This window comes from Antedon bifida, chromosome 4 (assembly GCF_963402885.1).
Source record: "Antedon bifida chromosome 4, ecAntBifi1.1, whole genome shotgun sequence".
NCBI lineage: Eukaryota > Metazoa > Echinodermata > Crinoidea > Comatulida > Antedonidae > Antedon > Antedon bifida.
The window spans coordinates 21,634,601-21,650,867 of NC_136229.1; the positions used below are offsets into that span (position 1 = coordinate 21,634,601).

Genomic DNA, 16,267 nt, shown 5'->3' on the forward strand with positions numbered 1-16,267 from the left:
TACAAAAGTGAAGGATTACATTGGAGAAATTGACAAAAATGCCGTGGATGAGTACATCTCCGGCATTATCTCAACCAGCATGAAGACTGTCGATGTAACCAACTCCTTGATTGACAACACCATCTCTGACATTAATATTGACGACACATTGTCCAATGGCAAGATTGAAAAAACTGCCTCTGATCCCAAGATTGATGACACTCTCACCGATGGCAAGATTTACAACACCATCCTTGATGTTGAAATTGATGACCCCATCCCTGATGTTGAGATTGACGTCAATGCAGTCAGACAGTATGTCGCTCAAATTATTCGCCACAGCAGTTATGTCATCGCCATGGACAAGGCAGATGAAAAGGATAGTAAGACTTTCAAAAACGATGTTTCAACCTGCAAGCCAAGCGAAGGTGATTTATTTTATTACATAAAAATAAACATGCATTTTATTATGTTTTTTTAATTAGTAATACAAATACTGTAGTACTATATTATTAAAAACAAACATTGCATTTATTCCTTACAGCCAATTTGGCTGGTGATGTCCCTGCTAACCAGAATTCTACAGATGTACCACGAGCAGGAATTTTCAGGCGGCTTTTCCGCAGACTTCGACGAGGCATCCGTAATATCGGTTGCCACAGAACACTGACAGAGGAAATCCAGGATACTACCGGTGAAGATATCGACAGCACAGATGCCAGTGCCAATGATGCCAGTGCCAATGACGTCAGCAATGATGACAGTGATCTTGCAGCGAATGATAAAGAAGTTGACACCATTGATCCTGTTCACAATACTTCACGCCACAGGTTCCTCTCTGCATTGTTATGCTACAAACACTAATCAAGTGCAATATTATACAGAATCAACTAATTATCAATATTACTGCAAAACCATTGGATTTTATTATACAGATATTGACTGCTTAGAGGTTAAATATAAGATTTGACATCCCCGAGGGAATGATATTATGTTCGAGGGAATATATATTTCCCGAAGCGCCAGCTGAGGGAAATATATATTCCCCGAGAACATAATATCATTCCCAAGGGGATGTCAAATCTTATATTTAACCGATATAAAAGGCAATATCTGTTATATTATATAGCCAAGAACAAGTCTGCTGGTGAAGCTAGGCTAGGCCTCCTATTCTATAGTATTTGTATTGTATGTAAACAAGCCTCCTGCCTAGACACCTTACCTTGCGAAGAATAATATACAGATAATTACTAATTAATGATTCCTTGGCAATAAAATATTCACTTAGGCCTAGGTCGTTTAAATTAACAGAAGAATTTCCATCAATAAGCCTATTAATAATAATATTATAATCAGGTAGGCCGAATAAACAATTCATCGTCTTCTCTTCGAGAAGCCGAATCACCGGATGTTCAGCGCGTACTAGTTACTAGGTTACTACCGTGAGTATTGACCAATCACAAACGGTGTTTCATCACATTTAGGGAGGACTAATAACAAATGAGGGCGCTATGTATGCATAGTTTAAATAGTTTAGATGAATAATTTCTTGAAGCAACTTCCGTGGCGCAACGGCGGAAGCGTTGTCTTGCGATGGAGTGACAATTCCCACCCGAGTTCAAATCCAGTAGATGACTTTTGTTTATTTATCGGCGAACGCGAGTGTTGCCACACGAAAATTACACAGTCAATATCATCGAACTCGAGAATGTATAGGATTAATAACAGGGGACACGATAATTACGCGAAAATTACTCAGTCAATATCATCGTTCTCGAGGATATATACGATTTACGATCCTCGAAGCGACAGTCATGTGACGCAGTTTCAACCGTTCACGTATTTACATAGGCTATGTAATATTATACAGATATTGACTGCTTAGAGGTTAAATATAAGATTTGACATCCCCGAGGGAATGATATTATGTTCGAGGGAATATATATTTCCCGAAGCGCCAGCTGAGGGAAATATATATTCCCCGAGAACATAATATCATTCCCAAGGGGATGTCAAATCTTATATTTAACCGATATAAAAGGCAATATCTGTTATATTATATAGCCAAGAACAAGTCTGCTGGTGAAGCTAGGCTAGGCCTCCTATTCTATAGTATTTGTATTGTATGTAAACAAGCCTCCTGCCTAGACACCTTACCTTGCGAAGAATAATATACAGATAATTACTAATTAATGATTCCTTGGCAATAAAATATTCACTTAGGCCTAGGTCGTTTAAATTAACAGAAGAATTTCCATCAATAAGCCTATTAATAATAATATTATAATCAGGTAGGCCGAATAAACAATTCATCGTCTTCTCTTCGATGAGCTAGCCGAATCACCGGATGTTCAGCGCGTACTAGTTACTAGGTTACTACCGTGAGTATTGACCAATCACAAACGGTGTTTCATCACATTTAGGGAGGACTAATAACAAATGAGGGCGCTATGTATGCATAGTTTAAATAGTTTAGATGAATAATTTCTTCAAGCAAGCTGCGTGGCGCAACGGTGGAAGCGTTGTCTTGCGATGGAGTGACAATTCCACCCGAGTTCAAATCCAGTAGATGACTTTTGTTTATTTATCGGCAAACGCGAGTGTTGCCACACGAAAATTACACAGTCAATATCATCGAACTCGAGAATGTATATGATTAATGACAGTGACACGATAATTACGCGAAAATTACTCAGTCAATATCATCGTTCTCGAGGATATATACGATTTACGATCCTCGCAGCGGTAGTCATGTGACGCAGTTTCAACCAATCACGTTCACGTATTTACATAGGCTATGTAATATAACTATATATTATATTTTGAATGATAAATATTATTATGTCTCATATTATATCAAATGCTTAAATATAAGATTTCAAAGATTTTCAAAATATTGCCTTTGCGTTTATTATTTGCCTTTGTGTTCAATGTTCATTCACATATGGGACTACAAATTTTACCAGTTAATGCTGATGCGGTTATGTTATATGGTGATGATGAAATAAACATAATACATACATTATTATATTTATTCAATATCCACTAGAAAAATAGATGATGACGTCGAAACAGAAAATGAATAATAAATCTAAAAGAACTCAAGAAATACATTAATTTCTCTTTAAAAAGTTTATTAACATTGGATGTTTTAGCAAATTAGTTCATTATTAAAAACAAAATTCAGCAAAATTTGAATTATCAAATTAAGCCATACTGACATGATCCAACGAATCATGATTTGCATAATTTATGATGCAATAATTGAAATACACTTAACCAAGATATTTCACTTAAGTCAATAAATATATGGATTTCACTTAAGGAATATTCAGTTAGATAGGAATTTCTTATTTTTTATTTTAGGATATTTCTTTAGATAGTGTGATATATGTAGGGCTACAGGTTCCTAGAAACTCTATTCCTACCACCAATCCACTACAATAGATGATCTCATTTGCCTTCTCATCCCACCTTGTTAGCAAGGCACCTAACAGTCAATCAATGTTTAAAAAAACAGTATTACTAGATGTTAAAATTCCATTAGGACACCCTTAGGGATTACTTTTCCATGAAACGAACGACAGGAAACATATTGGTGTTGACAACAGTCAACACCTATTCAGGGGACAGACCATTATTAAGGCGGCACTCATATTAAGGGGACAATCTGTATAGTGAAACAACATACCAATTTGGCTGTACATTATGCATCCTCCCAAACAACTCAATCTTGCATTTTCCTGGTGAAAGTCGCTCAATCAATCCATATATTTCATCTGGTTTGTGACTTGTCTCTCTCACTTCGTCTACAATGACATCACAATCAAGGCCCCTATTATACCCTGCAGGGTCACCCTTGACCCCAACCTACATGAATAAATATAACAGATAAAATAGTTTCCATAAAATTAAATCACAAAGGTTTTCTGTAGAGTAAAGCCAACAAATTGTCTTTATGAGTGTCATAACTTGATTATGATTTCTCAATAAGCTAGACGATTCAAACTAAGTCTAAACAAGGAAATCAAACGAAAAGAACTGAATTCACAATAAATACACATTTACAAAATAAATACAGCTTGATTTACCAAACAATGTTCTTTCCCATGATTCAACCAATGACCTGTCCTTCCTGTTCAGATTAACCTCTGAAGCTGGTTGGTCTTTACCCAGATGATTTCATCAACTTTATATCTGGTTAAATTCAAATGTAAATGTATGGTCACCCATCAATAAAAAATAAACTCTGTACAAATAGGCAATAAATATAATAATATCGCATTCCTATGAGAACTGAGAATACTCAATAGGTGTCCTTATCCAGGTGGGAAAGTGTTCCAAGAACCTGTTCCAAGAATCTTGATATTTTACACATGCTTGCTTGTAGTCCCAATATGTAGTCAGTGTGTTGCTTCTAGGGAAAAAACGAGTACACTGGATGTTATCTTAGCAAGCGAAAAGTTATGTAACATAGACTTCTTATACTAGTCTACAATGACAAACTTTTGTTTGCAAACTGGAGCAAACTCAGAATTTGTCAAGAAAAGTTTTCTAAAGTGACTTCAGCAGACTGCAGGAAACTAGTTTGTAGAAGTCTACACACTAAAAAACTTTGGTTTTGCAAACTCAAGAAAAATCCAAGTTTGCAAACCAAAAATTGGTACATTCTGATACATATCACATATTAATTACAAAATGAATGTACCGTAAAATAAAACTTACTTTAAACTATTTGGAAGATTCTCTGATGTAATGAGAGTGACGATTTCCTTGAAGGTTTCAAATAACTTTGATTTGCATATGTTACACCTGTTAGAGGCAAGAAATGTTTTAATTTAAATGTTTTTGTATTAATTGTATTCTGTCTTGATGTGAAATACAAACAATTATTATACTAACGATGTATTGATGACAATGATGTAAGTTAGGCCTACTATTTATAAACTATGTTTTGTAAGTAAGTAACTAAGTACTGTAGGCTATTTGTAAACTACATTGTGGCATGGAATTCTGACACACAAATCATATGAAATTTCTACCTTGCATTTCTTTGATCTACATCCTTGGTTGTAACACCTTGTTTGATTCCCCTTACAGAGACTTCAAGTGGACAATCAGGAACTGCCGACCAGACAATAGCTGGAAATATGTAAGAAGTTGCAATTAAATTAAGCAACACTGCACTCATTAGTCGCATGTAACGCGACTCTACAGCTCACTCACTGTTCAAATAAAGACTACTGGAAAATCTTTCAGTCAATCATAACTTAATATAAATATATACACATTTTAATAATTAAAATGACTTGGCTTGTAATATTATCTCAATACAATTTAGCTAAAGTATTTTGATAAATTGATGCTTAAAAAGAACATCTGTTCATACCTGATCCACATGGTGACATTTTACCAAGAGCCTTAATATGATTCTGTTCGATGTACTCTTTTGAATGTTTAAATTCAACATTAGAATGATATATAAAAACACTATCATGTACTGCAAAACTTAGTTTTTCATGAATGCCATCGATTCTTTTGAGTAAGGCTCTTTTTGTAGCCTCTTCGTTGAAGTTACATTTTCCAATAACAATCCTCTTGAACTTTATCGGCTCAGCGAGGAAGTGAGAGAGGAGTGCTCCCTGACAACCAAGAATGTTCCACTTGGCAAACTTGTCACTACAGCTCATTGAGAGACTCCGACTTCCTCTGCCTGGCTTCAGACGCAGAACCCCAACCGCATGGTAACCACTGGAATCTTTGGGATCTTGAGTGTCTCCTGGTACACATTTGGCTCCAGTTCGATGATCTTCAAACCTCTTGTTTTCACCAAAACCAATACTTTCACATTGCTCTTTGGTTAAACTGATTTCATCAGTAGTTTCTTGATCTTCATCAGTATTTGAAACAACTTCTGATGAGCAGATTTTGGCGGTCTTCAATTGAAACTTGCAGCGTACCGGTGATGCTTTTCTTTTACAACTACTAACGTTGGCATCACAGTTGTCTCCAAGGCTATTACTACATTCAGTACCTGTACCTGCCTCCATAAACTTACAATTTAAAAGGAGACATTTACGGCAGGAACTTTGCTCTATATTACTGTGTTCAATGTTGGGCATTGGATCATGTGTTGTCTGTATACTATCACTATCTGCTGTATCAAAAATTGAAGCATCACCACCTTTGAAGGAAAAAACAATTGTTTGATTAAAACATGTAAATATGGAAACATGAGAATAATAATGTGGATACTCCCACAACACACAAACATTATTAAAATACAGGATTTCTGTCAAAAGAAAACGGGAAATAATGGTTTTAAAATATTTGTATGCTATTCAACTAGAAAAATAGGTTAATTTCTTATGGAAAATAACTTATTATAAATATTATATAATACAATTAGCTGATGATATATAGTACAATTAGCTGATGATACACAAGTAGAAAAACAAAATTAAATAAATGACAAGTGACACATGATGTAATGTATGTATGTTACAGTAATGTGATTGTGAACAATGAAGAATAAAACTGGGCTGTTTTCACAAAAGTAAAAAAAAAAGAATGTTTATGTTTTATTTATATTTATTATAAACATTCACTTAAAATAGATAGGGGATTTACAAGTGGAAGTTGTTCTCGCTTAGCCTAAATACACTCACAAGGTGTTTGGCTGGTAAAAAAGTGGAATGCCACATCTGGTTTCAACTGGAATTCTCCATTGGTATTAATATCATAGAAAATGCTATCTTCTTTTAGAATGCTCTTCTTTATTTGATGATATAAATACCTGTAATAGAAACATGACAACAAAATGTCTACTTTTGTCAAAGATAAATATAATAAGAGTAAAATACAAATAACATTAATAATAGAAATAATAAACATAGTTATTGAGTAAATTCCAAAGAGTAACATGTTGGGCATGTTTGTTAATAACAGGTAAAGGGTAAAAAAACAATCAAAAGCTGTCAACAATGCATAAATGACCACCTTGACAAAACCCCTGAAATGCAAGTCCTGTATTAATATTAATTTAGTGATGAACTAATTTATTCTTCACCTTTGAAATATATATATATATATATATATAGGCCTAAGCTATGCGTCTACTAGGCTACGTACAGTTATTAGGAATGAGTAATATTAGAGTTATAGTAGGCCTACCTCAAAAATGCTCGTCTAGTAACAACCTCTGAATGGTAATCATGAATTACATCACCTGATTTACAGTAAATATAAACAGAAAGTTAGTCTTACAGTTGAAACAAGCAACTAATGACACGGTTTTAGCTTAAATTCCACTTAGCTTAGCAGCAATATGTAAATGAGCTTTAACACTTTGGCCTTAGTAGGGCTCAAAATAAAAGAATTACTCCATTTGTCATTGATACTTGACCACAACTAACACTTCTTGAGATGGCTTACATTTGTATGTAATACTAATAAATAGAACTGGAGCTTCAACACTCGTCAATTGTTATATACTAAAAAATACAAACATTTCAGCTTTATTACAAATAAGGATTAAAAAGATACTTGCCAGATTTACTAAGTTTATCCAGCCCAACACATTTAGAACCAGTGCCAAGGGCAACAACCTCATATACCAATCCCTTGTAAAGTTCTAGACCATAACAAAGAAAAGAAACAATATTAAGTGGTAGCAGATCTATATTTCTTAATTGGGGGGGGGGGGGGGGGGGGTTAAAAGAGTGACCAGGCTAAAAGAGTTAGGAACTTGTCTCATTATTTGCATTTATTTTTTTTTTTATTGGGGAAGGGGGGGGGGAAGATTTTGGCTACCTTTTGCTCTGGAACTGCCTATGACGTATATTATTATTTATAATTTTATTTATATGGGGGTGGGAGAGTGGAGACTCAGTCTCAGGTCTCTCTTCGCCTCTGCAAACAAGTACAAAGTCGCTAGGTTTTTTTTACACACACTACAAACATGTATAGCTCTACAATGCCCAATCTATTATCAGTAGGCTTACTGCTAGGCCGTTCTCTCACCTTGCTGTACACTCTGTGGCTGCCGAATGCATCTCGTCGGATTCGGGAGATTGGGCCGGCATGGCCTGGGCCTAGCCTGAACAACTCCAGCTAAAATAGTCCATTCACGATTAGCCTGAGGCTTTCCTCTTTTGGGCAAACCTTGCTCGTAGTGATTTACACATAATTTAGCTATCATGTTCTTGACGTCGTGATCCATTGTTTGTTGAATTGTTGTTTTATAAATCGATACGATCAAAACAAAACACTGCAGGTATGCTGAGAGAGAGGATGCACTTGCTGTCAAGATCGCTCGAAAGAGGGCGGGAACTTTTTAAATAAAAGGAGTCGGTATGATTTCTATTTTTAGGCCAATAGATACAATTACAATATCTATGATAATAGATAACGAAGTTTTAAAAGTAGACCATTACTTACCTTGAAATCCACCCAATATGACATAGGACCTATTGTCTTTCATGAGATTTTCGTATCACACACAGTGTGGAAAGGTTGCTCTTAATTAACTTGGGCGGACGCAGGGGTGTTGCCCCAGTTGCCCGGGCAACACCCTTAATTTCATACTAAATGTTTTTTTCTGCCACTAAATTAAAATTTAGATCCCATTTCATCATATATATTAACCATTAACGTTATAGAAGTCCAGAGTTGGAAGAGTCTATTATGCAAATTGATTGACTGCAGCGTAAAATTAACCGCGCACAATTTAACGGCGGTCAGCGGATTTTTTTTCCGTTTTCCACGTCCGTAAAATTGGGCCGAGTTTCCGTAGTAATTACGGACGTTGCGAACTTTGAAATAACGGTGTTTAATTGCTTCTTTCTGCAAATTTCATCATTCTTTTCTGGAGTGTGTTTTAAGCAACACAGTTTTACTGACTTATTCAGCATTTATTTTAAAATAATACAATTCAAAGTTTTGCTCAATATATTTATAGCAGCAGCTTCACATTTTTGTCTAACTTTTTTGAATTATTAATTAATAGGCCTAGTAATTAATTTGTATTAGTCGGGGACTTCCTCTGACGTTCACATTGAACGCAAAAAAATGTTATCCTTAGTCGCGTGTGTTTTACTGGCGGAAAAAATAGGTGGGATAAATACTGCTGATAGATATTAGAGTGTCATTTCCGGCGTGAATTTTACGTGCGCGTGTACCATTTCCGGCCACCTAAAGGTGTCATTTAACAAATGTGGCGCAAATATTGGGTTTCTATTATGGCCCCGGACTCTTGGGCAACACCCTTAAAATAGTCCTGCGACCGCCCCTGATGATGACAGCTGTATAATAGAATTTTTTTAGTTGTAGTAGTATCATTCTGATGAAAAAACTATTGATACAAAATGCTGTATTGGTATGGTCTACTTTATGGGCGGTGATTGCAGTACTGCAAGTGGCAGGGCCTACACTGTGTATGAAGAAATATCTACAGTACTACCAAAAAAAAAAAGGAAATAAATAATAAAGTACTGTATTAATAAACAATAATATATTTTTCAATGGCAAACATTTCTTCTAAACAAAGACAGTATACGGTAGGTCAGGTTATTAATATATTTGTTATTTACATTGTAGAGTTTAACCAATTATAACCTAGTCCTATGCTATTTTGTTAAATAAAATGATTATCTTTTTTGTCTGACCAGAATAGGCATAATTAGTTGTAAACCTCTTGGTTAGAACATAACTTTTCTACAATCAGAATGTTCAGATAGCAATTTTTAGAACACTTTTATTAACATTTTATTATAGCATATTTTTCAATGTATTTTTCTATATTTTTTTGTTATAATCTTGGTTTTATTGTATCGTCCTAGATGACAGGGGCTGGTCAAGCACATCACAAGATGACAGTTTTATTACCTGTTATACTTAGGTGTGTTTTTTTGTAGAAAGATTAAAAATAAAATATAAAGAGTTTATCCCAAAATATGCTTTTGTTTGGTGACAGAGATGAGGGTGGATGGGGACACTAGCCAAGTAAAGGTACCATGGTATGCTGTACACTTACACATGGATCAATTGACATCCTAAAAGAATTCCCAAGAACAGAAACCAATGAAATGTTTCAAACATTTTATAATGATACCCGTTGTTTTAAACGCACTTCAATGATACATGACATAAATAAGTTTAATTAGAACACAATTTAGATAATTGACACCAAAATGTAAACAAAATGTGTGTTGATATGATTAAATATGTCTCATTATAATATTTGGATCTTCTACAATTATTGAAGACTAAAAGTGCCTCAAAAAGTTCATTAGAGGCAGCAGTAATCTATTCATGCATTTATATTATTATCTTAATTATGTATAATCATAAGGAGTGAATATTATTAACTTCAATTTCATTACCCTTTTTTCTGAGCCTAAAGCTAACCAAATAAATTCAACTATAAATTCCAGCTAGCTTAACAGTTTAGGTCGATTAATTTTTATCTTTTTCTTTGGAACCACAGCCTCAGGCCTGCTGTCTCTTGCATCTTGCTCTTTAGTCTTCCTTCCTTCTCCTTCAGAAATCTCTCCTTCTTCTTTCTCTTCCAGATCATTTGCAACCTTTTCTGAGGTGGAAGACAGCAGCGAAGCGTGTCTCTTTCTACCTCTTTCCTTCGGTATTCTATCTTTATTAGTCTTTGTGCTATTACCTCCTGATCCTTCAACAACATGTACGGATGATTTGATCTTTAACCTTGTGTCTGTTGTGTTATCACGTGAACGGTTGTCTGGCTTGTGCCATTTCTTATGACTGTCACCTTGTGGATTCAAGTATGAAGGCTCAAGACGTGGAGCATCAGGATAAACACTGTAAAAAAAAGAAAAAATTAATTCTCATCATCTCAAATCACTCATCATTCTGTACTTATTTTATTTACTGCAGTAAAAATATGCAGTAATTATAGTAAATGAAAAACAAAAAGTTAACATTGTTGTACTGCAGTAACACATTACTGCATGAGGGCAATACTGCAATTACAATAGAATAAATGAATAGACATTGATACAAGAGATAAAAGAAAAGATATGTTTACTGCAGTACCTGCAGTAGATCACAATTGAACCATACAAAGATATGTTAAATCCAACATGAACTTGATTGACAATGAATCAAACACATAAAACAGCAGCTACTGCAACTGTCTGTGAAGTGTTAGGTTTAATATGTTATTAAAGTTTGTAAAAACTGGGGAAAATGTAACCGTAACAAAAGGGTAGTCAGGCGTAAAGTGTACAGTTAAGTTGAATGTGACATACCGTCTGAGAATAATCACAGCCCTTCTTGCTCGAATATCCTGTGGCCTTATACAGTGAGTCACCTGATCCGCTGCATAATCACTGCAAATAACAAACATTAAAGACAATATTTAATTAACCAATATTGGCAATATACCAGGTAAGAAATCATCAATCATGATAGATAAATTTGTAACTAGAGACAGGATAAAAGAAGAAGAAAAAGTTTGTTAGTTTATTAATATAATGTATAATTAATTTTCATTAACACTTCATACTCAATATTTCTGAATATAAATAAAGTACAAACCTTAAAATCGTAACACAACCTCGAGTCATGGGCAAGCATACGATAGGTTTTGTTACACGTATTGGTTTAAAACTGAACTTGCAACCAAAACTTAATGCTGAATCACTAAGAAATGACACGGACACTATCGGACGGTCAAAGATGTGAATTGGGTCTACATGTGACACGATACATCCACCAGGTTTGTAGTCGTTTATTACAGCACTGTTTACAAAACCATCAACGATAATGTTTTTCGCAACAAGTTTAGCAACAACCATATCATGAATCCATTTTGGTATTGGATCTACCTCTCCTTTCGCATACAACCTCTCTTGCCCTGGCCCTCTTTTTGCGAGTTGCGCACCGTAAGTATACCCTTCTCCAAAGAAATATTTATTTCGCAAGGGTGCTCTATCAACCGTGTGATCTTTATAAACATCATCATCTCCAATTCGAACAACTTCATTGATTTTATCTTCAATCTGTTTACATTCTTCTTCACTAAAAAGTTGGAACTGTTTTATTCCAGAACGAATCAGTTTAGCGACCTCAACGTTCTCCTCTACGTTTTGTTTACGACCACCGAAACTAGGTCTGGGCCTAGGAGATTTAGATGTATTTTTACGCTTTGATTTACTAAAATTTGGGATTTCTCGGTCACTGTGTAAACCTACATGTCTTACACGACACGAGTTTCCTAACTTTTCTCGCAAATCTGCGTAGGTACTTGCCATTTGCAAACTTTATACATGCCAACTTGTCGGGCCTAGCCAGCCTTTAACGAGTTCCAACAGCGTAACAATGTGTGAGGTCAAAGGTCATGTTTACTATTGGTGTTTTGTGATATTTTTATTTGTTATAAATCTTTATTTAAGCTATAAACATCATTCAAACTTTTAAAATTATTAATCTATGAATATTGTTATAAATTAGTGTTACTATGATGATATTTTAATAACAATTTTGTGTAAATATTTCCTGAATGGTTACATAATGTTGACCGCCGCCCCAAAATGCACCAGTCGAAAACAAACATGTCAGCGCCCACCATCGGACAAGAAAAATAAGTCGCTAAGAACAATTTCATGGTTTTATTTATGATTTTCTAAATAAGACATTATTAACAATATGTTATTATAGATTACTAGTAAATGATGATAACGCTGTAGTAGTTAGGATGGAAGAAGAAGGGAATATAATCCCTCAAATTGTTAGGCCCAAAACGTCCAAATTTCCGACACTAGCAAGCGTAGCTTCGGCTGCTGCAGCTTCCTCCTCCTCATCGTCGTCGTGTACGTCTACGTGCATAGCTGACAATTCTGCTAACGAATATAATTCCGAGCAACGGAAAGTAACATTTGACTTTAGTAATCTTGATTGGTCCCCCGAACCGCCTGCAGGAACCCATTTTCTTGGTATTCAAACAAAAGACTATGTTTTACCTGGCGAAGCTGGAGGAAGCAGCAGCGGACAATGGAATTGGGAATCGCAACAACATGCCTTCAATGGAAAAGTAGTGAGAAAAAAGTCAAGGTTAAGAAGCAGACGAGGAGCAGTATCGCTTACAAAGTCTCCAGTTGGGTTAGATTTAGTAGGTAATAATGATGACTAATTACATATAACTATTTTTTCATATTGCCTGAAACATTTCAATGATATAATACGCACTGCAGCACCATATATACAGATGTACTTCCACACTAAAACCCTGTTTTACCATTCTATACCCAGCGCCTGAAGATATAAAATAACAAATTGCTGGAACTGGTTATAACGTAAATCAAAAAAATCTTTCCTTTTTTATTCCAGCTGAAAGGAACCTAAGAAAAGCTGCAAATGCTGGGGATGCAGAAGAAGGTATAAGCAACTTATTCACCAGATTGAAAAATATTGAATTTCATCGGTTTTTCAATATCTCCCATCTAGAATCTAAGGCCCATTACACACGAGGTCACTTTATACAAATTAATTCCTCCATGAAATAACACAATGTTCCCATGCTGCCCAATTTGAGAAACACTTTATATCTAAATTTGTTTCTCGTCATCCTGTTTAAATGATAATAGACAATAATATGTTCGGCTAGCATCCAAGTCAAATGGCGTCATGTTAAGTATAGAAATGCACTCCAGTGACCAAAAGTAAAAAGAGTTCTTTGTACACAATTTAGCCAAGTATAAAATAACAACTAATCATTGCTTCTTTTATGCAGTTGATAGACTTTTAAAAGATGAGATAAATCCAAATCGCTGCGATGAAAAAGGACGAACAGCTCTTCATTTTGCAGCATCAAAAGGAGCACAAGCTATTGGTAAAGAAGTTTATATAATTAAATAAATCTATTAAAAAAAATATCAAAGTTTTCAATAATTTATAAAATGTTTTGCTCATTTTTTCAGTTCAATTACTGCTGAGTAATGGAGCTGATCCTAACAAGACGGATGCAATTGGAAATACTCCACTACATTTAGGTATGGATCATTGGTTTTTCAACAGTGGAGCTGTAGCTTGGTGGTTAACTTGCTTGCCTTCCAATCCCAAGGTCCAGGGTTCAATTCTGACCTAGTGCTCTCTAAGCCTTAAATTTGTTTATAAGCATGATAAATTATAAAATTCATCCTGTAATTGGCGAGTTATTCACTGATGAATGCGTATGAAATTTAAACAAAAGTAACTAACTGTAAGGTAAATATAACCACTAATAACAATTTTTATCTTTTCAGCTGCAATAGGAAGTCATATAGGTACAGTGTTAACACTATTACAAAACCGAGCCGATGTACACGCCCTTGACAGGAGTGGTCGTACACCTATACACCTTGCACGTATTAGAATCTCGCACATTTGTGGACAGAACTTGTTCTCATTTCGCTTGAAGGATGAAGTGAAACAGGTATTGAATTGAAATATTTATATATACTGGCCGACCTCTTCAGTCAAAGACTGTCTCCCAGAGGGCCCAGTTATGATCAGTGGCTGTGATGTATTAGTACACCAGGTAACCCCCTACTCATCTGTAAATGTACTGTACTAGGTTCTTTAAAGTGCACATGAGTTAGATGTGTACACTGGACCTACGGTTTATAGTCCTTATCGGAGAAGACTTGTTCTACCATCAGAACCATGGAGCGAGTGAGCCTCGAACCCTTGCCGATGTTATGGCCATATTACCCATCTATAAATTATATTTATTTTCCGGGCTGTTATTGAATGACTGTGTGTTTTACCAAATAGGTTATTTTTTATTGATTTTTGCTAGGTAATCAATATGCTGAAGGCATATATGAACTGCCTTGGAAAAGACGATAAGGTACTTGCATTAGAGAACATTGGGATACAACTACAACACACTACCAACAAAAAAGAAGTAAGTTAATTTAAATGATTTCATGGCAAATAAACAGTGGTAGTAAAGTCAGGTACAATGTGTAGAAGGAACATAAAATAGGAAATAAAATGATTAGAAGATATGAATTTTAGTAGATATATTGTCCCCCTAAACAATTTTTGTTTTGTTGGATATGCCATTTTAATGTCATCTAATTGTTTAAAAAATACTTAAATTATCTGTCAGACAATGGTTTTTGGTTAAAATTAACCGTTTCTTTTTAGTGAAATAATTAGTTTTTTTTTACAGAGGTGACTAACTTTTTATTAGAACTGCAAAATGGCCTATTTAAAGTCTGATTTTATTAATCTTCATTTTTCATGTTTTTCGGGGACAATACATCTTTAAATTAACCCTTTTTTTGGTGTTTATTTTGCAGATGGATGAAGTTCAGAGTATGCTTGAAGGTTTCACCACCATGAGCTTGGATTCATGAGGCCAGTATTTTAAGAGTTACTACAGCTATGGATTGGATTCATAGGTCAAACAATATCCAACAGTATTCACCCCTCCATACTTTACTTAACAGTTTTATTTCATTTTAAAATTTAGTACTATCCTCAACTCTTAGCAGTACTACAACAATATTTTAAATGTCAAAATACGTTTTAAATTTATTCATGTAAGTACATTTATAATTAACTGTATTGCAAAAAAGAAAAAGTGTTCACGTACCAAAACGTATCGCAAAACAAAAAGCAAGATACTTTTTTTAATAGGCTGTTAAAGTAGATCACCAAAAAATAAAGTAATAGATATGTGACAGGCGTCAAGGTTATAGTGGAGTCATCCATACATACGCGAGAAAGAGATTTTTTTTTAAAGGTTTGATTTAAAAACCAACAATTTGTGTACTGTGAATGATACAGTAATAGTGAATAATTTTTTAGATTTTAGTTTTATTTTCTATAGAAAAAAAAGCATGCCGTCTATTTTAATGTACACATACAGTAATACCAAAACATGGTTTATAGATTTGTTCTATTTTGTATGAAAATATAAAATTCTGTTGCAATAAACTTAATTCTAAATTCTAGAGATGTGTTCTAATTTGTCCCTATTACTTCAAAGCGTCAACATGCATGCATAGCCTCACACTAACATACATTATCATCTTCACAAAGAGATTACAGTATGCATTAACTAGAGAGTGAGCTAGGTAGGCAGTGGCATCATAATGATGCCAACATGGTAGAGAATCTTTAAAATGGCTGCCAACTACAATATATGTTAAAAAATAGTTAATACTATATATAAAAATAATTACCCAAAATATTAAACGAAGAACCACATCAAAACAATTAATTATTACTAATGGTAATGAAATAAATAACTTCATGGTAAATTTCT

General features: G+C 34.6%; 3 protein-coding genes across 3 annotated transcripts; 1 reads left to right on the top strand and 2 right to left on the bottom strand.

Moving 5' to 3' along the window:
* Positions 1-258: 258 nt before the first annotated feature.
* LOC144839258 (tRNA-specific adenosine deaminase 1-like) lies at positions 259-8,200 on the bottom strand. Its single transcript, XM_078694573.1, has 11 exons — positions 8,002-8,200; positions 7,529-7,612; positions 7,153-7,207; positions 6,648-6,775; positions 5,369-6,163; positions 5,022-5,121; positions 4,705-4,791; positions 4,071-4,396; positions 3,671-3,849; positions 522-839; positions 259-390 (listed from the first exon to the last, which is right to left on the bottom strand). The coding sequence occupies exons 1-8, from the start codon at positions 8,198-8,200 to the stop codon at positions 4,267-4,269; spliced, it is 1,578 nt and encodes a 525-aa protein (XP_078550699.1). The 3' UTR covers positions 259-390; positions 522-839; positions 3,671-3,849; positions 4,071-4,266.
* Positions 8,201-9,468: 1,268 nt separating this feature from the next.
* On the bottom strand, positions 9,469-12,339 carry LOC144839385 (RNA demethylase ALKBH5-like). The gene is made up of 3 exons (XM_078694707.1): positions 11,548-12,339; positions 11,259-11,339; positions 9,469-10,809 (listed from the first exon to the last, which is right to left on the bottom strand). The coding sequence occupies exons 1-3, from the start codon at positions 12,261-12,263 to the stop codon at positions 10,413-10,415; spliced, it is 1,194 nt and encodes a 397-aa protein (XP_078550833.1). The 5' UTR covers positions 12,264-12,339; the 3' UTR covers positions 9,469-10,412.
* Positions 12,340-12,560: 221 nt separating this feature from the next.
* Positions 12,561-15,953, top strand: LOC144839403 (ankyrin repeat domain-containing protein 54-like). The gene is made up of 7 exons (XM_078694733.1): positions 12,561-13,124; positions 13,339-13,386; positions 13,742-13,840; positions 13,929-14,000; positions 14,253-14,422; positions 14,789-14,896; positions 15,297-15,953. Exons 1-7 carry the CDS (start codon positions 12,707-12,709, stop codon positions 15,351-15,353), a joined length of 972 nt encoding a protein of 323 aa, XP_078550859.1. The 5' UTR covers positions 12,561-12,706; the 3' UTR covers positions 15,354-15,953.
* The last annotated feature ends 314 nt before the right edge of the window (positions 15,954-16,267 follow it).